Source organism: Zeus faber, assembly GCF_960531495.2.
Source record: "Zeus faber genome assembly, chromosome: 22".
In the NCBI taxonomy this organism is placed as follows: Eukaryota; Metazoa; Chordata; class Actinopteri; order Zeiformes; family Zeidae; genus Zeus; species Zeus faber.
This window is the reverse complement of record NC_137209.1, coordinates 5,499,996-5,521,845: the sequence shown is the minus strand read 5'-3', so window position 1 is coordinate 5,521,845 and position 21,850 is coordinate 5,499,996. Positions and strand designations below refer to the sequence as shown.

The following is a 21,850-nucleotide window of genomic DNA, read 5'->3' as shown; positions in this document are numbered from 1 at the left end:
AACATGAAGTGATCAACAACATGTTATGTTTATGGAACATGTTTCCAACTATTTGATATTATACAGGAAGTATTAGAGCAGCACTTTGATGACATGTTATCTGTGGCAGCAGCAGGAGGGGACAACCCTGCACCGTTACTGGAGATTAAATCAATAAAGCAAAATGTTTCCCAGTTCTTTTCTCAAACAACGGGAACGTTTCATACGTCGTCGTCCAAGTTTGATCCAAACCGATCTACATTTGTATAAGGAAATATCGCAGATTTTTTTTTTCTATTGAGAAGTTCACCGAAAATTGAACACGGGCTTTACATTAAGAACACAGCCACTTTGTATCATCATGAACCACTGCGGTATTGTCTCTGAGTGGTCGTAAAAGTGGAAAAATTGTAACTTGCGCTACATTGCACAGAATCCAGAGAACTGCAATACGCATCTAACACGACGGAACTGGACCCTGTATGTTGCTGCCTGCAGCTATGTTTACTATTATTATTAGTATTATATTATAACTATTTTATTATAAAGTCCAAAAGGTGAACATACATTTAAATTGCCACCTTCTCGTCGGAACCCTCAAACATTCCACTACTCCAGAAAGTGAGCTTTCAGATACTTTTTAACAGATAAAAAAAAATCGAGTTAAATTACTCAAATTAATTCCAAAAGGGGAACATACATTTGGATTGGCACCTGCTCAGTGGCCGACTGCTCCTCCTCCACACGTCCACTCCCTGTCCATTGAAATAAGAGTCATTGCACCGCCACCGCAGCATTATGATCTTATCAGTGAGTGACACATGAATTACAAAATCAAAAATAGCAAAGCTCTGTAAAAATGCGAATGCAGCTTTTATTTACTTGGCACATTGTTGGGTGGGGTCACATTGATTCCACATTGAAGTTTATTCAATGACAAAAGGCACATTGATAGTCAAGAATGAATAAGAGCATCAACGCAGTTGTGAGGTCTGGCCGATCTAATGCCTTATCATATGGTCCTTGAACACTGTTACCTGCTGGTGCTGGCTAATGAGGATCATTAGGTTTGGAATTGGACTGCCAGTGACAATGTTGTTATTTTGGACACTATTTCCTCATGGGTGATAATGTGCATTGGGGACGGACAGATTGTATTTTTATATGGTTGATTTTTGATCAGAGCATAAAAATTCCCTGTAAAGTGTTTAGGCCATTTTCATTTTATTTGTTTTACATCGTATACAGAATACGATCTTCAGAACAGAAAACACAACAGCATCACTTGACTTTCAAAGCATTTATTCATCCTGACCCATTCGAAAGAAAAGAGAAAAAACACGAGCACCAAGTTTCAAGTTTCTCAGTCTCTAGTTCGTTAATTTGGTCCACTTCAGTAGTAACAGCATAAAGATACAGATCGAACTCCCAACAGCAAATTTATGAGATAAAAAAGCAGCCGTAAAACCTGAACGGCAATTAAATCTATGAACAGATACCGACATTGAATGGTTAAATATTGAAAGGACAACATGATGGGTTGATTAGAGACTATTGCAATGTGAAGAATGCCAGGTCTTGTTTGCTGATAGGTGGTGACTGGGTGGAGGTGAGAAGCACTGGGCCATACGGCTGAGATTTGCAGCTCAGTTTCATGACCTGTATTTAATCACAAGCTCTTCCAGCTTGTCCTTGTTGGCTCCAGAGAATCTCTTCAGCTGAGATGCAAGTAGTAAAAGAAAAACCAACAACCTGGAATTAATTTACATTAAACTCTAAAAGTGTTGGGTAGCCTATGTGATTGTTAAAATACAGTAACTGAACTGATTATCGGTCACACAATGGGACACTTACCTCTTCGCCTCCTTTGATGAAAATAAATGTGGGCATGGCGGTTACGTTGTACTTCCTGGCCACATCCTGAAAAGGGGGAAAGGCCAACGGGTTAGAATGCAAACAAGTCCACCTGAAGCAGGCAGACAACATAACTGACTGAAGGTCAGAGTAGGTCAGAGTCACTAGATTAGCATGAATGTGTTCACATGATTCAGTTGCAGTTCTAATGGTTAATTTACAACTACTCACATTGTTCGGAACATACACCCATCATTAACATTTTGTGATCAAGTGGACACATTGTCAAGCTCAATGCAACTCTTTTCCTTAAAGCCACCTTATTCAGCAGCAGAGCAATGACAGAAGCGGCTCCTGTGCTGTGGAGCCATTGTGATGGGGGCCTTTTGTGCTGGAAAACATCCCTCTTTTTTCAGATGTCTGTTAGCAGCTACAACTTTGCACTGAGGCTCGGGACAGTTGCCCTCAGCCTCTCTGGAGATCCTTGTGTCCCAGCTGACAACCAAATCCCCACTGTACACCTACCGTGGCCTCATCCACATCCACCACGACGAAGACCACGTTCTTGTTCTCCGACCTCTTCGACAGCTCCTGCAGGTGTGTACAGCATGGTCAGTATGGCCAACTTTGTAAAGTATGAATCCACTCGTAAAGCGATATAAAATGGATCATATGAAGAGACAAAAATATTATCCCCTGCCTGATGATTTATTTATTTGATGTGCATGCACCATATTTGTTCCAGTAATGTTTGTCCATTTCTGTTCTCAATTATGAAGACAAAATAAAACGAGATTAAAAAAGTGCCACATCATTGTGGCATCTGCTTTCTTTCCTTTGTGCTTGCCATATTTCGCCAGGGGATTAAAAAGACAATACTACTTCTTGGACCGTGTCTATTTCCATCAATGGTTAAAACATTTTTCCTTGATCAGTAACAATAAAATGGCAATTTGGCATCGTGAACTCAATTATAACAACATAATAAAACAGAATTTCTACAAGATTCCAAAAGATCCTGAAGAACTAAACAATGGGGGAATACATATTTAACTGTAAACATCTTATATTAAAGCTCCATTAGAAATGGAAAATAACTACTTACAGTGACAAAGGGTCCAATCATTTTACATGGACCACACCAAGCAGCCGTGAAGTCCACCACCACCAACTTGTCTCCAGCCTCCTCCAAGACCTTCATGAAGGACGCCTGCAGAAATAACAGGTATGGATTAGATATGATGGTCGGTAAAGCATCCGTCTGAAAATGGCCCAGGACAGGGCTTTTTCTCTCGGTGCGTCAAACCATTGGACCAGCTTGCCCGATCATATCCGATCGGCATATTCATATTCATTCAGAACGTAGCACGTTATACAGGTGTGGCAGTTCCACCTGCCACACGCCACTCAAGTAGCGTTTCCCGGGCCCTCCAGCAGGTTGTAGACACACCGGTTTATTGTCGAGAGGAGGCTGGGTGGAGTAAGCCAGGGGCAGATAGACATGTCATGACAGGGCTCCTATCCGGAGTGTGTGTGTGTGTGTGGGGATGGGGGTTTAACCTGTTGCCTTTTTAGCCCAACCAATGAGAAACAGGTATGCGGCCGCCCTGACCCGATCACCCAGATCCAGGTCAGGTGTGGCTGGACCAGCCCCACTTCACAACACAGGTGTGAAACTTTCAACGGAGGCTTTCTTTACAGGAAACAGCGAAGGCCCCCGTATAAACGACGCACTTTCACAGTCTGGGTGTATCGACACCGCACCAGTAGCTGCAGAACTGTGCTTGTGTCCAAACGTGGCCAAAGCAAGCGCAGTTCGCCGATCCTCAACCGTTACGATATGAGTTTGTTACAGCCTGAGATGTTTCGCTAGTTAGTCACGAAGTCGGTGAAGACTTCTAGCAACTTTATACTTTAGTTGGTTCGGGAGACACCGGTGAAACTGGGACCAGAGCAGTCATTATGGTACATTCTGGAATGATGCCCACGATGTGCCAATTTTGTACTGTCAATTTGTCCATTTTGTAGTTAATATTAGGTATATTGCCTTTTTCAAAAAAAAAAAAATAATAATAATAATAATAGTAATAATCAACTGATTACATTATGCGCATACATAAGCGAACTCCGCGTTTGGCACTTCGAGGTAGTGCTGGGTGCCTTTCAGAAGTAATACTCACCTGATCGTCGGCGTGACAGTGCATAATGGCGGCGTCGGTTATTGCAGATGCGGAGCGGGGTGTCCGTGTCGTCCCTCAGTCCGCGCTGACGGCGTGTGCGCTCCGGTCGCTCCGGTCGCCCCGAGACTCCACCCGGCTCCGGCGGCGCCAGACCCGCGGACGACTCGTTCGTGGCGAACTCGCCTTCTCAAAGGACTCGAGCGAACGGACCTTGAGCTCACGGACTGAAAACGATCGCGCAGCAGGTTCAAAGTCGACAGGTAAAAAAAAAATGGGACCGATGCGAAGGGGGGACCTGTTGTGCAAAACTCACCTTTTTTGGGTGCTCCATGCGTCGACTCACACGCACGTACACACACACACACACACACACACACACACGCACACACACACACACACACACACAGACACACACACACGCACACACACACACACACACACACACACACACACACACAGACACAGACACACACACACACAGACACACAGACACACACACACACACACACACAGACACACACACGCGCAAACTGTGAAACAGGACAACGCCGTTAAATCATTTTGAGGTTTTTCTTGCACCTGTTTCAACAGGCCTTCCTACGTCACATGGCGCCCCAGTAGAATTAGAACCGCCCCCCCCCCCCCCCCCCCACCTATCCCAGTGACTCCACCCCCTCTGTTGGCTGCACGGACCAGCACAAATCTTTCAAACCAAGGAGGGATTAATACCCACCGTTCACCAAAACAACAAAAAACAATAAAAAAAAAAAACTGCAGGCGAGGGAAATGGAAGTATCTAAAAATGAATTACGCTGTGTTTGTTTAAAAACAAATAACTGCGTTTTTTTTTTTTTCCTGATCGTAGATGTATTTCTTTTATTTCCCGTGTTTCGTCAACGCCCCCCCCCCCGTTGAATGAGTGAGGGCGGACGGCTTCTGGGATCCACGCCTCGCGTTGCTTCGCGTCGCTTTCGACAGGATCGAGCGGCTCTCGCGGAAACTCCCGATCCCAACGCGGCGGCGACGCGACTCTTCTGTCCCGCATCTTTCACCGCGTCGGGCCAAGTCGGAACAAAATTGAACGACTCTTTTTTTTTTTTTTTTTGAACTGAGGCGTGGGGACGACTTTCCGAGTTCCAGTGGAACGAAGCGTTTCGCAATGGACACTTGATTTTCCAAGTAATGACGCCTCTATCCCCTAAAAAAATAAACGATCAGTTTGTCAATTGTGCAGGTTTTCTATTAGTTCCATTTTTTTTTTTTTTTATATATATCTCGTGTTATATTTCTTCACGTATTTACACGAGGTCACCTAAAATACTCGCGTGCTGTTTCGCATGCATTTTTGGTTCCTCATTTACGAGGCAATACCACATGTGCACGTGGTTCGCTCCGAGAGGTCGATCATCGTTCACTGTAGTCACAATGACTTGACAAAAAAAAAAATCAAAAAAAAAATCCACGGTTCCTGGTTGAGGTCTCAGTGCTCGAACGAAACTGGGAGCGTCCAATAACAACAAAGCTTTCCAGCGCCAGAAGCACCGGTTTAGGGTCGGGTTACACGCATTCATACACGTCACTGTTCAGCCGCTGGTGCGATTCGATGACACATGTTCATTGGGTTACATACGAGACACACCATCTACAAAATATAGATATTAATCTAATGTGTTATTGAAATCTGCTTATATCAGACAACTGCCGTTAAAAAAAAAAAACAACCCCAACTTATTTTCAGATACTTTTAATTGGATAAAATCAGTTGATCTTATAATAAGGATTACTATAATAAAGTCCGAAAGGTGAACATATTGAAATCGGCACCTGCTCAGCAGGACCACCCAACGTTCCACTGCTCCACTTCCCGCCAGCCTCCTCCTCCGCCAAACCCAAGTCACTAGCACCCCCACTGCAGCACTATGATCTTATCAGTGAATGACACATGCGTTACAAAAAATTCGAGAAGCTGCACCGAAAAGCTTTGTAAAAAATGCGAATACGGCTTTTATTTACTTGGCACATTGATTCCACATTGAAGTTTATTCAATGACAAAAGGCACATTGATAGTCAAGAATGAATACGAGCATCAACGCAGTTGTGAGGTCTGGCCGATCCAATGCCTTATCATATGGTCCTTGAACACTGTTGCCTGCTGGCGCTGGCTAATGAGGATCATTAGGTTTGGAATTGGACTGCCAGTGACAATGTTGTTATTTTGGACACTATTTCCTCATGGGTGATAATGTGCATTGGGGACGGACCGATTGTATTTTTACATGGTTGTGTCAAAACAGCAACACACAAGTTCTTTGACAACTGGTATCATATCGCCTATGTCATCCAATTTTGTATTGGGGATATTTTCTGATGGATGCACTCTTATTTTAGCCCTTATCTGACGCCATAAAACAGGTTCATCCCTAATGTGCGAAACACTTGAGTCGAAATCAAACTTTGACGATGGCCTTGCCGATGTTCTCCCCCTGCAGCATTCCCATGAACGCAGCGGGCATGTTGTCGAAGCCTTCGGTCACGTGCTCTCGACACTGTAATTTGCCCTGGAAGAGCAGACAGACACGTGAAAGAAAGAAAAGACAAACAAACAAAACAAAACACATTTACACAAATCTCCTTTCAGATCAACTTGAAATCAAAAGTTATGTCTTAGACCCCTGGGTAAACAAATGACGCAATATCAACATGCCCGGATGACAATTTGAAATAATGACTCAGTGCGTAGACTAATCAACTAAAAAAATAAAAATAGACAGGTTAATTGATGATGAAGGAAAGTGTTAGTCGCTGCCCTAGGCCCTACCTCCTTCATCCAGGCCATCAGCCTGCGGAGCGACTCGGGGTGTTTGTGTTCCCACCTGGTCTGCAGGAAGCCCTCCATCTTCAGCTGCTTAAAGATCATGGTCAGGTGGGGGTACGGGCCTAAGAGGAGTCAAAACATATTCATCTTTGCTTCCGCAATGCAGAAAAATAAACAAGTGTATCGCCTAAAAGAAATTGGTCAACAAGGGTGGGGTCACTCATTGGGGTTAGTAGTCAAGATAGGCAACGCTGCCCCCTAGTGGGCATTGTTGGACTGCACCGACAGCAGGGAACTTACCAGGATTTCTGTATTCTGAAACATTTAGTGTTTTTTTGGTTTTTTTTTGTTGTCGTTTTCTTTCCTCCCTTCTCGACAAATAGAATGTTGCCCTTAGATGACTTCAAAAAGAGAATATATGAAGCGATATCATACCGGACTGCGGTGTGGTGTCATTGTACAACGATATGCCTCCACAAACAGCTATTCTTCCAAAATCCTTCATCTGTTGCAAGGCTATGGTGGAGAACGGGCCTCCCACCTACCAATGAGAAAGAAATGGGTTAGATCAAATTATATTATATAACCACAAACACTGATAATCGGCCACAAAAGAAAAGCCACAAAAAATCTCAAAAAAGTGGAGGGCAGGTTGTAATATTCTCACAGGGAAGGAGGCACAGGGATTTACATCTGCTTAAATGCCCTTCTTTAAAATAGCACGCATTTGAAGGTTTTGTTTGTAATGTGAGTTACTCAAAGTGTCTGTCTCAGTCTGCGTAGTTTCAGGTGGAAAGTCAGAAATTTAAAAAGGAATTCAGGTAGGTCAGCGGTTAATAGATAGATAAAACTTTTCCCAAACCTCAAGGAACTACACTGTGCCAGACCCGCCCGGTCTGTTTGATGGTCACGTCTGGCCCATGTACGTCAAACACAAGAACATCACGTACGTTCTCGAAGTAGCAGTCGTATCCTTCCCGGGAGCCGTTCTTCAGCGCCTCCTCTAAAGAACCCACAGTCTTGTAGTTGAAGGCCTCATCGAAGCCCAGCTCCTTCACGAAGGCCACCTTGGCGTCGGACCCCGCCGAGCCCACCACTTTGCAGCCCTTGATCTTGGCGATTTGGCCCACCACAGAGCCCACCGCCCCGGCTGCGGCGTTGACCAGCAGGGTCTCCCCCGGCTGCAGAGCCAGGACCTCCTCGATACCGTACAGAGCCGTCAGCCTGGAAAGGTCGGGGGAAGGAACGCGGTCAAAGTGAAGCTTCGAGTTCCCTACGGCCTGTGGCGTCTCAAGTCCAATAAAAAAAATCAAATTTCGTATAAACACCACAACCCACCCGGTGCACAGAACTTTGAGATCGTCGTCGATCGACAAGATGTTTGCCATCCGGCCTGACAAGTCATAAGAAAGCTATGCCGGAACTTTTTCCAAGACACCATTCTGACTCATTTTCCACTAATGACCTAAACCACCACAAATTAAGCCTGCGTACTTTCTATCTGATGCTTTTTTACTTAAAGTTGCCTTTCAAATGCCATCTTGAAGTTTACTTGTACCGTTTTCACACCGAAATGAGCGGGTTGAGCCGCTCATTTTTAAACCCGGGTCAACGCAGGCGACTGACACCTTTCCCATTGCCAAGAGAAATGCTCTTTTTTTCTGATGCCTCACGTTTGACGTCTCATACACGTGGGACAACGGGCGCGTCGTGTTGCCAGTGGGATTGGGAACAATACAACAGAGAAGAAAGCAACTCCAACAAACAACGACATTAAACCGTGAAACTTAAAAATATTTTGAGCCGTTCAAAAGAATCTAATCGCTCGCGAGCGACCCGACACTACAGTAGACTGCACTTACACTACGGTAAACTGCACTTATGCCGTTTCAATGCTCGGATTTTATCCTGGTGGAGAAAATAAAATTTAATAATAATCAATGTCGATTGGCGATAGACGACCCGAGCCTAGAATCCTGTTCATATCAGAGCTGATCAGAGGCGGAGCCGACTAAAACCCGGGCTACTGCTGGGTGGCGATTGTGGCGCCGCCCCTAGCGGTCGCCTGCGCCGGCGCTCCGGTTACTTTCTTACTCTTTAGTATTTTTTTCCTTTTTTAATCACAATGTTCGCCAGAAAAACATCAACAATTAACTCATACGACCGCGATGCACTCATGGATATAAAAATTTCCCGAAACGAACAACTTTGGGACTTTTTATCCGTGGGAGCAGAGTGGCCGGCGGAAATCCTACGCGGGAACACTCGCAACAACAACTACAACAAAAATGGAGCCGCTGTTCCACGAGCGGGCCCACGGAGGAAGCACCGAGGCAAACGAGGCGGCATTCGGGTCAGAATGAGGACGCAACCTTACCGTCCACCTCTGCCAAGCATCCTTCTTGCTAACGTCCAGTCCCTGGAGAACAAGATGGATGAACTTCGAGCGAGGATTCAATTCCAGCGAGACACGAGGAACTGTTGCGTCCTCTGCCTGACGGAAACATGGCTGACCCCACTGGTGCCGGATGAAGCCATACGTCCAGCCGAGGCCTTCTCCGTGTTCCGCGGCGACAGAACGGGAGAGTCGGGGAAATCCAAAGGTGGAGGCGTCTGCCTAATGGTAAACAACCGCTGGTGTAACGCCGACAACACCAAATTCCTCTCCCACTCCTGCTCGCCGAACCTGGAACAGCTGACCATACTATGCCGTCCATTTTATCTCCCCCTGGAATTCAGCACGGTCATCATTACAGCCGTTTATATCCCACCGCAAGCGGACACCGACGCAGCTCTGTCGGTTCTGTACGATGTGTTGTGCGGATTTCAGAACAGACATCCCGACGCGGCTGTGGTGGTGACTGGGGACTTTAACAGGGCCAACCTGAAAAAAGTTCTGCCGAATTTCCACCAACACATCACGTGTGCCACCAGGGGAGACAGAACTCTGGACCATTGTTACACTCCTTACAAGAACGGCTACAAGCCCGTCTCGCTCCCTGCTTTCGGGAAATCAGATCACGCCGCGATCTCGCTGCTTCCTGTTTACAGGCCTCTGATCGCGCGGGATCTGGTGATGACGAGGGAAGTGAAGCGGTGGACGGACCAATCGGAGGCTGCGCTTCAGGACGCTCTGACTGACGTAGACTGGGACATGTTCCAAACAAGTTCAAGTGACGTCAGCGAGTTTACGGAGGCTGTAGTAAGTTTTGTGGCTACGCTAGCGGATGAAATCGTTCCCACGGTGAAAGTTCGGATATTTCCAAACCAGAAACCATGGGTTGATAAATGCATCCGCTGCGCTCTGAATGCGCGCACGGCCACTTACAACGACGGTCTTGTATCTGGTAACATGGACAACTACAAAGCGGCGTCGTACAATCTGCGGAGGGCGGTGAGGGACGCTAAACGGACGTACAGAGACACCGTGGAGCTGCAGATGGAGCGGGGGGACACAAGACGCTTGTGGGAGGGGCTGCGAACAATAACAAACTACAAGAGCAGCTCCTCCCCAGCCACGAGTGTGGACCAACTGAACTCCTTTTATGCGCGGTTCGAGTCTGGCAGCAACACCGCTAGCTCGCCAGCTAATTGGAGCTACACCGCTGGGGATGAGCGCGCACTCTCAGTGTCCGTGCACGAGGTCAGGAGGGCTTTGATGCGTGTCAACACCAGGAAAGCTGCGGGCCCAGATGGCATATCTGGGCGAGTACTGAAGACCTGTGCTAACCAGCTAGCTCCGGTGTTCACCACAATATTCAACATCTCCCTGGCTGAATCAGTGGTCCCATCCTGTTTCAAGAGGTCCACCGTCGTTCCTGTCCCGAAGATCACCTCTCCTGCCTGCCTGAATGACTACCGTCCGGTGGCCCTCACCTCGGTGGTCATGAAGTGTTTCGAGAGGCTGATTAAGGATTACATCTGCGCCTCCCTCCCCCGCACCTTGGACCCGTTGCAGTTCGCGTACCGGCAAAACAGATCCACGGATGACGCGGTCTCCCAGGTACTGCACACCACGCTCACGCACCTGGATGGCCAGAAGGGGGCCTATGTGAGAATGCTGTTCATCGACTATAGTTCAGCTTTCAACACCATAGTCCCCACCAGACTGGCTGTCAAGCTGATGGAGCTTGGATTGAATGCTCCGCTGTGCACCTGGATCCTGGACTTCCTCACAGGCCGCCCCCAGGTGGTCAAGGTGGGGAAGTACATGTCAAGCTCCCTCACCCTGAATACAGGATCCTCCCAGGGCTGCGTCCTCAGCCCCCTACTGTACTCCCTGTACACACATGACTGTGTGGCCAGGTCCAGCTCCAACACCATCATCAAGTTTGCTGACGACACCGTGGTCGTGGGCCTGATCACCGACTGCGATGAGAAGGCCTACCGCGAGGAGGTGGCTGACCTGTCACTCTGGTGCCAGGACAACAGCCTCCACCTGAACGTCAGCAAAACCAAGGAGCTGATTGTGGACTTAAGGCGTGGATCACAATCGAGGACGCACACGCCCTTGTGGATTAATGGGACTTCTGTCGATAAGGGTGAGCAGCTTCAGATATCTGGGAGTCCACATCACAGAGGACTTAACATGGACTGTTCACACAGACACTCTGGTGAGAAAGGCGAGGCAGCGTCTCTACCACCTCAGGCAGCTGAGGAAATTCCGGGTCTCGGTGAGGATCCTCAAGTCCTTCTACTCTGGAGCAGTGGAGAGCATCCTGACAGGCAACATCACTGCCTGGTTTGGGAACTGTACTGTCCAGGACAGGCGGGCCCTGCAGAGGGTGGTGCGTTCAGCTGAACGTACCACTGGAACTACCCTCCCCCCCTTGCAGGAGTTATACACCAGGAGGTGTAGTAGCAGAGCCCGTAGGATCATGAAGGATCCTCATCACCCCAACAACGGACTGTTTCAGCTGCTGCGGTCAGGCAAGCGCCTCCGCAGTCACGCAGCGAGAACAGAGAGACTGAGACGGAGTTTCTTCCCACAAGCCATAAGAACTGTCAACGCTGACCTCACCAGGGGTCCTAACTGAGCCATGCACTAGGCTCCACTACCTACTGTACTGTATGTAGCATACTGTACCGCATACTGTGTCACTGTTCAGGGTTGTTCGTGATGCCGTATTGTTGCGCCGTACTGTTGTATACTGTGCTGTATTATCGCAAACACTACCTCACACTATTCACATTCACATGCCACTTTAATTCACATGCCACTTTAAATGCACATATCTGTATATACATAGGCATATTCCTTCTATCTATTCCCTTTTATTTAAATTTATTTTTATTGTATTTTATTCTATATATTTTTATCTTATTCTATAAGTATTCCACTTACTGTATTACGTTTTAGGAATCAGTTAGTCGGTCTATGAAAGGAATTTTCTACTTTTTATTTTATTTTTTATTTTTTCCTAGGACATATTGTGTGCTATCACCGGGTGCGTTGCATTACATTTCACTGCATATATGTATGAAAGTATGTATATGTATGTGACAAATAAAAAATCTTGAATCTTGAATCTAATTTGACCCGGGTTTTTCCTTTCCCACTGGCCACAAATGCCGGATGTTAGCGGGTTTTTGGTGCAGTGGGAGAGGGGTATTACATGCCCCGTGTTGACCAGTTGTTCTACTTTAACCGTCTTAAGAGAACAAACTCAACAGAACAAACAAGCTTTGCGGAGGGTGTTAAACATTTACCCACTCACCTTAACTGCAGCTTATCTTTTATTTATTTTTTTTTTTTTTAAGGTGGCCTGGGGATTTAAACGACTAACCTTCTACCCTCTATGTGTGCTCCTCTAAGCCTGTAAAGTAAACCTCACCCTGGCATGCCGATGGCGCCCAGGGCCAGCGACATGGGGACGTCTTTGGGCCAGTCAGACATGACGGGAGTGAGGTCGGTCCCATCGCAGACGGTGTGAGTCCGCCAGCCACACCGGCCCACCACATGGCTGCCCACCGGAAAGGCAGAGTTCTTACTTTGAATCACCCTGTTAAAAAAAACAAAAGAAGAAAACATTCTTGACTTTTTCCAGCATCCTTAAAACCACATCATCATGATGCATCACCAGTGAATATTCTGATATCGTCGGCAGAATGGAGTAGAATGTCAAAGCAGGAGCAGTAATAAGCTGTTTACATATAGCCCGTGACAAGGCAAACACACACAAAAAAAAAGGTTCGAGCGCATAATACAGCTGTTCCAGACGCCTGGGAACGTTTTGTTTTTTTTGCCAGAGGGAAATTAGTTTGGCTTATTTATTAACAAAATCTGAGGCAGCTGAAACTGCCGTGCCTCAACGCTCAGAACTGGCCGCCAACAACGTTGCGATGACCCGCGTCCGTTCCGCATCACTGAGAATCAAAAGGGCTCTGTAATTAGCAGTAGGTGTGCGCCCGTTCCGTTTCCCCCCCGTCACGAGGCAGCTCTCAGTCTCCGCTGGGTTCTCCGTGTCCTTACTTTGCCACTTGAGCCCCGATCATGACGTCCCCTTCACTCATGCGGACTCGACTGAACGGCCTGGAACGAGAGCGACGGAGCTGCGGTCAGAAACCCAAACGACAAGACATGACGGCATTTCTCACGTTCCGACGGCCTCGCGCGCCCTGTGAAAGCGCTCTCTCGACGTTTCCCCAGCGCAGGCGCGAACCTCTGGATGTGAAAATGAGCACAATTCTTGGAGTTTTTTGGAACATGTTAAGATTTCGGGTGAAACGGTACAACTCAAAACATTGACCCGTAATTGTGTGGAAAAAGGGCGTGTAGCGAAGCTCTTAACTGTGCTGCTTCGCCCTGATGATTCAAGTATATAAATAGGTTCGTCACATGTTTAAAAACCTCTCTCTGAATTTGGACCCTAGGGAAATAGGGGAAAACAAGCGGCATTGCTGCGTTTGCAGTTAACGTTGGGTTTCCATTTGAAAACATGAATTGATTCATATTGTTGCCTTTAGGGGAGAAAAAAATAATAATAATAAAAAATAAAATAAAACTACGAGAAGAAGAAGAACAATCTTTAATCGTCACGCAGCACACCACACTACAACACATGTACGCACACACACACACACACGCACGCACATACTAGTACCCAATAAAATGTTTTCTCTTGTTTAGTTGCACCATAAGCGGATGGCAACCACTCCCCTACTCTCCACCTACCTCATGTACGGGTCTACGCTGAGAAATAGCGCTTCCAGGAGAACCTCTGAAACACACGCAAGATTACAAAATTATACCACAGATATGTGACCGACACACAGATGCCAAGATCACTACGGGGGGGGGGGGGGGGGGGTTCTACGCCAGGAAAAGGGGGGGGGGGGGAGGTTGAGAAGGCGGAAAAGGTTTGTTTACCTCCATCTTGGGGCTCGGGAAGTTGCTCCGTCTTGAGCTCAAAGTTGCTGCCAGTGGGGAAGCCCTCAAAGTGCTGGGTCAGAATCCACGCCTGAGCCTGCACCATGGTTCTCTGCTTTCAACAGCTGGGGTGTGCGCACGCACGCACGCACGCACACACACACACACACACACACACACACACACACACACACACACACACACACACACACACAGACACAGACACACACACACACACAGACACACACAGACACACACAGACAGACAGACAGTTTATGAAGATGATAAAAGTCAGTTACGTGACATTAGAGTCTTAATCCTCCAACTCCCCTTTGGTGATAGGGCTGCAACGATTAATCGATGAGTTGCCAAATATTAAATGAATCGCCAACTATTCTGATAATCGATTCATCGCTTTGAGTCATTGTTTTAAGAAGAAAATGTCCAAATTCCCTGCTTCCAGCCTCATAAGCGTGAACATCCGAGGACGTTGCCTTGGGCTTCGGGGGGGGGGGGGGAAAGTGATCGACATTTTTCAGCGTTTGACATTTTATGAACAAAGCAAGTCAGCCCGCCAACTTTTGCGCGAAAACGGTAGAAGTTAAGCGGAGCGGTGCACCTTAAAGTGCAAATAGAAAAAAAAAAACATATAAACTTAAGGTGTTGAATCAAACCCCAATCGATCCAGCGGGGAGCCCCAAAACCACACACCGTGTAACAGACGATACTGCTGCTGCTCCTGCTGCTGCTGCTGCTGCTGCTGCCTCTGCTGCTTTTGCTGCTGCTGCTGCTGCTGCTCCTCCTGCGTCTTCCTCGTTTTCTTCGTCTTCCTCTTTTCGTTTTTATGGCGGAGTACGATCGTTGACTTCGAAGGTGAATACCGCCACCTACTGTACCGGAGTACGCAGACGCGACACTTGCGCCACATTATCATACGAGGTGGAGCCGCGGCACCCAATTCAATGACAGCTTTCTGGGCGCCCGTTACCGCCTCCCCGAGATGTCCCCAGTATTTCCCCCCACCCCCCGGTTCCATTCTCTGCTCGTCTCCCTCGTCCTTAGGAGGAGCCGCTCCCTCTCCTCCTTGTATGTTATTGCATTCTCCTGACACATTTCTCGCCGCCAGGAACGGTGTCCTGCCGAGTCTTGAGTGGTCAAAAATCAACCGAGTTGAAACCGACTTCCTCCCTTCTATTTCCCTGCCTAACCCCCTTTTCTTTGGATTTCCCCATTTATGGATTTCTGCGCCGCGCGGCCCCATCCCATCTTTCCTGCAATGTCCTCGTCCCACTTTTTAATAATTGCTTTTCCTTCACCTTCACCAAAATGAATATCCTAAATATCTTTCCTATTTATAGCACTGTCGGCAATTTTGTCTGCTCTGTCGTTGCCTTTAATGCCCACTTGGGCAGGCATCCAACAAAATCGAATATATCCTCTCCTGTTGTGTGACGTCTAAAAAGGCCCTGGTCAATTTCTAGCACTAGATCATCTCTTATTGATTCCATAGATTTACTGCTGAGGAGCGCAGCAGAATACCACTCCGTCCGTCTTAACTTCTTCGCCCGGCTGCAGACCTAATATGACTGCCATCATTGCAGCTGTAAAAACTTGTAGATGGTTTTCGTTTTTGGCACGTGTATTCCTATGCCTACTTTGCTGTGGTCATCTTTAGAACTGTCTGTATGAATGTCTCAATAACTATAGTATGTATTTATTATATATTGTCCTGCTATAAATCCTCTCTCGTTTTCCTTCTTTAGTTCCATTATGTTGAGATCTATGTCAGATTTCGGGGGGAATAATACTTATAGGGGTAGAGGTAATTAAATGAATGTCTTCCAGTCCATATTCTTCTGCTTTCAACCATCCATCCAAATCCATTACCCTTAAATCTACTATACTGCCAGCGTTCCTGAAGCACACCGTTGGCTGGATTCTCATTGCCACACTGCCGTAAACGGATCCAGTAATGCCGCAGGGGCATTACTACACGACTTTCAAAGTTGTCAGGTCACTGTACAGTTCACACGACACAACTTTCCCTCTCGAGATCGGGAATCTTAAAGTCGTCGTGGGTTTCACACTGCGGGACTGATCGGCGACAGGGGGTCACACGCGAAAAGATCTTTTCACGGGGAGGAATCCCAGATGAGTCTCCAAACTAGGTTTTATCACGGAAAAGACACACAAGAAGTGACACACCGGGAATGACACGGCACCATGCGTGGGGCGGGATTATTTATTTTCTCATTTCGATTCTTCATCACAGTTTAAAAAAAAAAACGCAAAAGGAAAAAAAAGAATGAAAACAGAATTTAAATAAGAGATCACTTAAAAACCTAGGGAAGGAAAGTAAATTAGGTACGCCGTGTTTTTTCTGGCTGCTGCCCCGTGCGCTCCCCTCTCTCCTTCTCGACTCCTCCCCTCCCCCTCACGCCGTGTCTGCTCTCATTTGCTGTAGCGCGCTGCGTCATTTTGAACCGAGCCCGACGCGACCAGATATTGGGACTGCGAATGCTCAGCGAGCATTGGGGATCTCGTTGTGAGGGGTTCACACCACTCCACTCCACTCGGCGGGTGGAGGTGTTCTCGGCCGCCGATCCGTATGCAGAGCATTCGTAACCTATTGAGGATCTCCTTAAGGCCCTGTAGACATACATGAGTGCTTCCTTATCCGCTCCCCAGTCTTGTCCAGTTAGAGCGCTCATCAGGTTGACCGCTGTCTTGCATTTTGGCTCCACTTTTCAACGTGAGTTTTCCACGTCTTTCTTTCGTCCAACCAGATCCCCAGCTATTTTCATGTATTGACCTTCTCCATGGGTTCACAGCTTGAAACTCTGGCTTTTCATCGCCCGCTTTCTTGTGAAGTACGTGCGTCAGGATTTGCTTGGAGGGAGCTTGAATCCCCAATTGTAGGACCACTGTTCCGCTCTCATTATTATCTCCTTCATTTTGTCTATTAATCTTGATGAATCTCGTCCCCTAAGCCATATGGATCCATTGTCGGCACCAAGCGCTGATCCTGTCCTTTTCTCGATATTCATAAAAATATCGTTGATCATTATCATTAAAATGACCTGGACTAATAACGCTACTTTGTGGTATCCCAGGAATTATCTGAAACACAAGTTCCAGTCATATACAGTACATCAGATATTTCCGATCCAACCTTCACCCTGAACTTTTGGTCTGAAAGAAATTCTAGCACCCAATTAAAAAGAACCTTCCTCTAATCCCCACCCTATTGGTTTCGATCAGCAGCCCTTCTCTCCGCACAGAACTATAAGCCTTTACAATATCAAAAAATACAATCACCATTAATTCTTTCATTGCAAACTTTAATAACAGCAGATCATTGTAGATAACAGATAACAGCAGATCGTCCTTTCCAGAATCCACTTTGGTACGGAACTATTATTAAGCCTCTTTACTTAAATATGCCAACTATTTGCATAGGTGTGAGGTTAATGCTACTGGTCCATAGTTGCCAGCATCGCTCGGGTCCTTCCCTGGCTTGTTAAACGGTAGAATGAGCGTACTCTTCCCAAATCATATGAAAGAGTTATAGTACAAGCTTTAAAGGTACAATATGTCTAAAACCGAATAGAACTTTGTTATAAACTTTGTTGAGTTGTGTACTTGCATTATCCCAAATGTTTCCAACAATTTTCAAACCCACAGAAATACGCCATTTTGGTGTTGGTAACGGAACGTTTCATTTCGCCTTCTCCTGCTATAACATCCGGGGGCAACGTGGGAGCATCGGATGTGACGTCACTTTTTTTTTTTTTTTTTTTTTTTAACAAAACTTTTATTCTACACCATTATTGTTTGTATTGCTCTACTATTACACTATACTAACTTTTGTTTTCAAATACTACTCAATGACTCGTTCTGTCACCGAAACAGTCCTGGTACAGCGCACACGAACTAACCAATCTATCTATCTATCTATCTATATATCCATATACAGTATATAGATAGATAGATAGATAGATAGATAGATAGATAGATAGAATATATATAAATAACAGACAGATAGATAGAATAAATACATTTATGGTCTATAATTGGTTCACTGCTGATGTTTGGTAAGTCCGATCCAGTCGACTGACAATTATGACTGTCACTCTGCTTTACAAATTCCTGTACTTATAAACCATAGACCGAAATCCCGTAACTTCTCTGAAACATACAGAAATCGAAAGAATTTACAACCGTTTTGGACTCAAACTCTCAGTACCCCGCAAAGCCATGTACCCAGAACAATAAAAAAGTGGCTTTATTAAACATCAGGTCACTAACTAACAAGTCATTTTTAGTTAATGGGCTTATTCGTACCTATAACCTGGATTTCTCTCTACTGACAGAGACCTGGCTGGATAGAAATGGCTCAGCCGCACTCATTGAGACAGCGCCTCCTAATTCCAAGTCCATCCAAACCACTTGAGCTGACCAGAGAGGGGGTGGAATAGCTGCTGTCTTCTCTGATATCTATACCTGCGAGGAAATCCTCCTCGGAGAATTCACGTCTTTTGAACACCTTGCTATATCTAGAACTGCAGAGCCCCGATTTTGATCAGCGCTGTCTATCGGCCACCAAAATGTGGCTTTCTTGATGAATTCTCTGAGCTACTGTCCACGGTCTCCACTGATTATGATTGTGTAATTATCTGAGGTGATTTTAATATTCATGTTGACAATCAAATAAACCCAGATGCTCAACACTGACCAGATGGCATTTGACCTCACTCAGCATGTTTCTGGACCTACTCACAATAAGTCTGGACTTAGTCATATCAAAAGGACTAAATATCACTGTACCCTATGTCATAGATGTTTCTATTTCAGATCACTGTTGCATTTTGACGTGTCTGCTGTTCCTGTACAACAGAGGGGTACCCGAACAACTAAAAAATATATAATTAACAATAATACCATTGAAACCTTTAAGAGCATTGTAAATGAGATACCGCTGTTCATGGCATCATCAACTGAGGATCCTGTGAACAACTTCCACTCCAAAATACAAAATGTCATTGATAACATTGCACCTGTTACAACTAAAAACAAGGAAAAACAAAAAGCCCCCTGGAGAAATGGAGCGGATGATAGGCAGATTAGAGAGAGTTGCCAGGCAGAACAAAAATGGAGAAAGACAAATCTTCAGATTCATCATGAAATTTACAAGGATAGACTCAATCAATACAATATAGAAATGAAACAGGCCAGACAGTCTTTCTTCTCTAGAATCATTAATGAAAACCTCAACAATCGTAAAGTGCTCTTCTTCACTGCTGATCGACTTATTAATCCACCATCTACAACACCGTAAGAGATGCTCTCCACTGAAAAATGTGAGGAGTTCGCTGCATTCTTCAGTAACAAAATTATAGCTATCAGACCGAATATTAGTGCCTCAACATCCAGAAATGAACCTACCCTTCAGTTCTCCAGCAATATGACTGCTGCCATGTCTCATTTCGTTCCCTTAGACATAAAAAGACTGGATGATATTGTTGGTCAGCTCAGGTCCTCCACATGTGTCCTGGACCCCCTCCCTACCACATTTTTTAAAACAGTTTTCAACTGCCTAGCACATGAGGTATTAGAAATTTGAAATGACTCTCTTCAATCAGGTATATTCCCTGCAGCATTCAAAACAGCTGTAATTAAACCACTCCTGAAGAAAAGCGATCTCGATGCAACAGTTATTGCCAACTTAAGGCCCATTTCCAACCTGCCGTTCCTCAGATACTTGATACTACAAAATACAGTTTACCTTCAGCTTAACAACTATCTAACCTCAAACCGCCTTTTAGACACCTATCAATCTGGCTTTCAAACTCACCATAGTACAGAAACAGCACTTATTAAAGTTCTGAACGATCTACACATAAACACTGATGCGAAACAACTGTCTATTCTTCTGCTCCTGGATCTCAGTGCTGCCTTCGACACTGTTGACCATCAGATTTTATGAGAGAGATTACAAAAATGAGTCGGCCTATCTGGCCCGGTTCTACACTGGTTCAAAACCTACCTACAGGACAGGTAGTTTTTCGTGTCCTTTGGCGATTTTGTGTCAAACAAAGTGGATATTATATGTGGAGTGCCCCAAGGTTCGATTCTGGGACCATTATTGTTTAACCTCTATACTCTTTCCCACTGGAGAGACTTGACAACCTAATCAAGAAGGCCAGCTCTGTCCTGGGGGGCCCCCTGGACCCAGTGCATGGGTCTCCATGATGGACAATTAATCCCACCCCATGCATGAGACTCTGATGGTACTGGAGAGCTCCTTCAGCGATAGGCTGCTTCACCCAAAGTGTGGGAAGGAGCGCTATCGCAGGTCTTTCCTTCCTGCAGCTGTCAGACTGTATAACCAACAGCGCAGTCAGTAGACCACACACACACACACACACACACACACACACACACACACACACACACACACACACACACACACACACACACACACACACACACAACATAGAAAAAGTACAATCCCTGATGTGCAATGTGTCAAAATATGTGCAATACGCTTAGTACTCTGATTCTTATTTATGGTGTTTTTCTATATACTGTATTTTATATTGTTTATGGTGCTAACCCTTATATGCTCTCTATTTTCTGCTGTCACTTTTTGCTGCTGTAACAATGTAAATTTCCCCGTTGTGGGAGTAATAAAGGTTTATCTTATCTTTGCACATATTGTGAAGAAACATAGAAGAAATTACCATAACTATGCAGATGATTCACAACTGTACATATCCCCATCTCCTGAAGACCTACTCCCAATACACTCCCTCACTCAGTGTATTGATGATATTGATGCATGGATGTCATATGTATGTGACAAATAATCTCTTGAACTTGAACTTGAACTTGAACTTGAACAGAACTTTTTACAACTGAACAAAGACAAAACAGAAATACTCTAAAATACATCTTTTGTGCTCAAAGACAGAAAATTACAGCTCATCTCGGTTCTCTGTCCCTGGAGAGCAAGAATGAAGCCAAAAATCTGGGTGTAATCATGGAGGGCGATCTAAATTTTAAGAGCCATATCAATCACATCACAAAATCAGCTTTCTACCATCTACAAAAAAAATTCAAAATGAAGAGGCTTCCCTTCAAAATCAGACTCTGAAAAATTAATCCATGCATTCATAACGAGTAGATTGGAGGACTATTATGGCCCATTCAACGTGTTCTCACTGGGACAAAAAAGTTTTAACACATCACACCTCTTCTTAGATCAGGCGAGAGTTCTTAGATCTCGACATTGGTACCTACTACTCCCGAGCTAAAACTAGAATTGATTTAAAGATTCTGCTACTTGTATATAAAGCTATAAATGGCCTTGTACCTAAGTATATAAATTATACTAGTATACAGATTTCCCTCATACCAACTCTAAAGCAGGGGAGGCTGCCTTCTGTATCTATGCCCCAATTAAATGGAACACCCTGCCGGAGGTCCTGAGAGAGGCCCCCACACTGAACACTTTTAAAAGCAGGTTAAAAACCTTGCTGTTCACTGCAGTCTATCACTGACTTCTGTGTGTGTGTGTGTGTGTGTGTGTGTGTGTGTGTGTGTGTGTGTGTGTGTATGTGTGTGCTCTGCATGCTGTGAGATCTGTTTAT

At 45.5% G+C, this 21,850-nt stretch overlaps 2 protein-coding genes across 3 annotated transcripts; both read right to left on the bottom strand.

The window, feature by feature from the left end:
• Positions 1–1,264: 1,264 nt before the first annotated feature.
• On the bottom strand, positions 1,265–4,382 carry LOC307246905 (thioredoxin-like). Its single transcript, XM_080022945.1, has 6 exons — positions 4,327–4,382; positions 4,014–4,237; positions 2,939–3,043; positions 2,359–2,424; positions 1,834–1,899; positions 1,265–1,697 (listed from the first exon to the last, which is right to left on the bottom strand). The coding sequence occupies exons 2-6, from the start codon at positions 4,035–4,037 to the stop codon at positions 1,632–1,634; spliced, it is 327 nt and encodes a 108-aa protein (XP_079879071.1). The 5' UTR covers positions 4,038–4,237; positions 4,327–4,382; the 3' UTR covers positions 1,265–1,631.
• A 1,439-nt stretch (positions 4,383–5,821) lies between these two features.
• Positions 5,822–15,028, bottom strand: LOC307247043 (prostaglandin reductase 1-like). Of its 2 annotated transcripts, XM_080023108.1 has the most exons (9): positions 14,910–15,028; positions 14,199–14,323; positions 14,004–14,049; positions 13,302–13,361; positions 12,664–12,831; positions 7,780–8,053; positions 7,265–7,370; positions 6,833–6,951; positions 5,822–6,572 (listed from the first exon to the last, which is right to left on the bottom strand). In XM_080023108.1, exons 2-9 carry the CDS (start codon positions 14,302–14,304, stop codon positions 6,462–6,464), a joined length of 990 nt encoding a protein of 329 aa, XP_079879234.1. In that variant the 5' UTR covers positions 14,305–14,323; positions 14,910–15,028; the 3' UTR covers positions 5,822–6,461. The 2 variants fall into 2 exon arrangements, with proteins under 2 accessions (XP_079879234.1, XP_079879235.1); XM_080023109.1 differs by lacking the exon at positions 13,302–13,361.
• Positions 15,029–21,850: the final 6,822 nt, after the last annotated feature.

Coding starts and splice junctions, on each gene's coding strand:
- LOC307247043 (XM_080023108.1), bottom strand. CDS start 14,304: ATGGTGCAGGCTCAGGCGTGGATTCTGACCCAGCACTTTGAGGGCTTC. Junction 8,054..12,663: donor GGCGCCATCGGCATGCCAGG/GTGAGGTTTACT, acceptor CGACCTTTCCAG/GCTGACGGCTCTGTACGGTA. Junction 7,371..7,779: donor ACGACTGCTACTTCGAGAAC/GTACGTGATGTT, acceptor TCTCATTGGTAG/GTGGGAGGCCCGTTCTCCAC.
- LOC307246905 (XM_080022945.1), bottom strand. CDS start 4,037: ATGCACTGTCACGCCGACGATCAG. Junction 1,900..2,358: donor TGGATGTGGATGAGGCCACG/GTAGGTGTACAG, acceptor CCCCCTTTTCAG/GATGTGGCCAGGAAGTACAA. Junction 1,698..1,833: donor TCATCAAAGGAGGCGAAGAG/GTAAGTGTCCCA, acceptor CTTGCATCTCAG/CTGAAGAGATTCTCTGGAGC.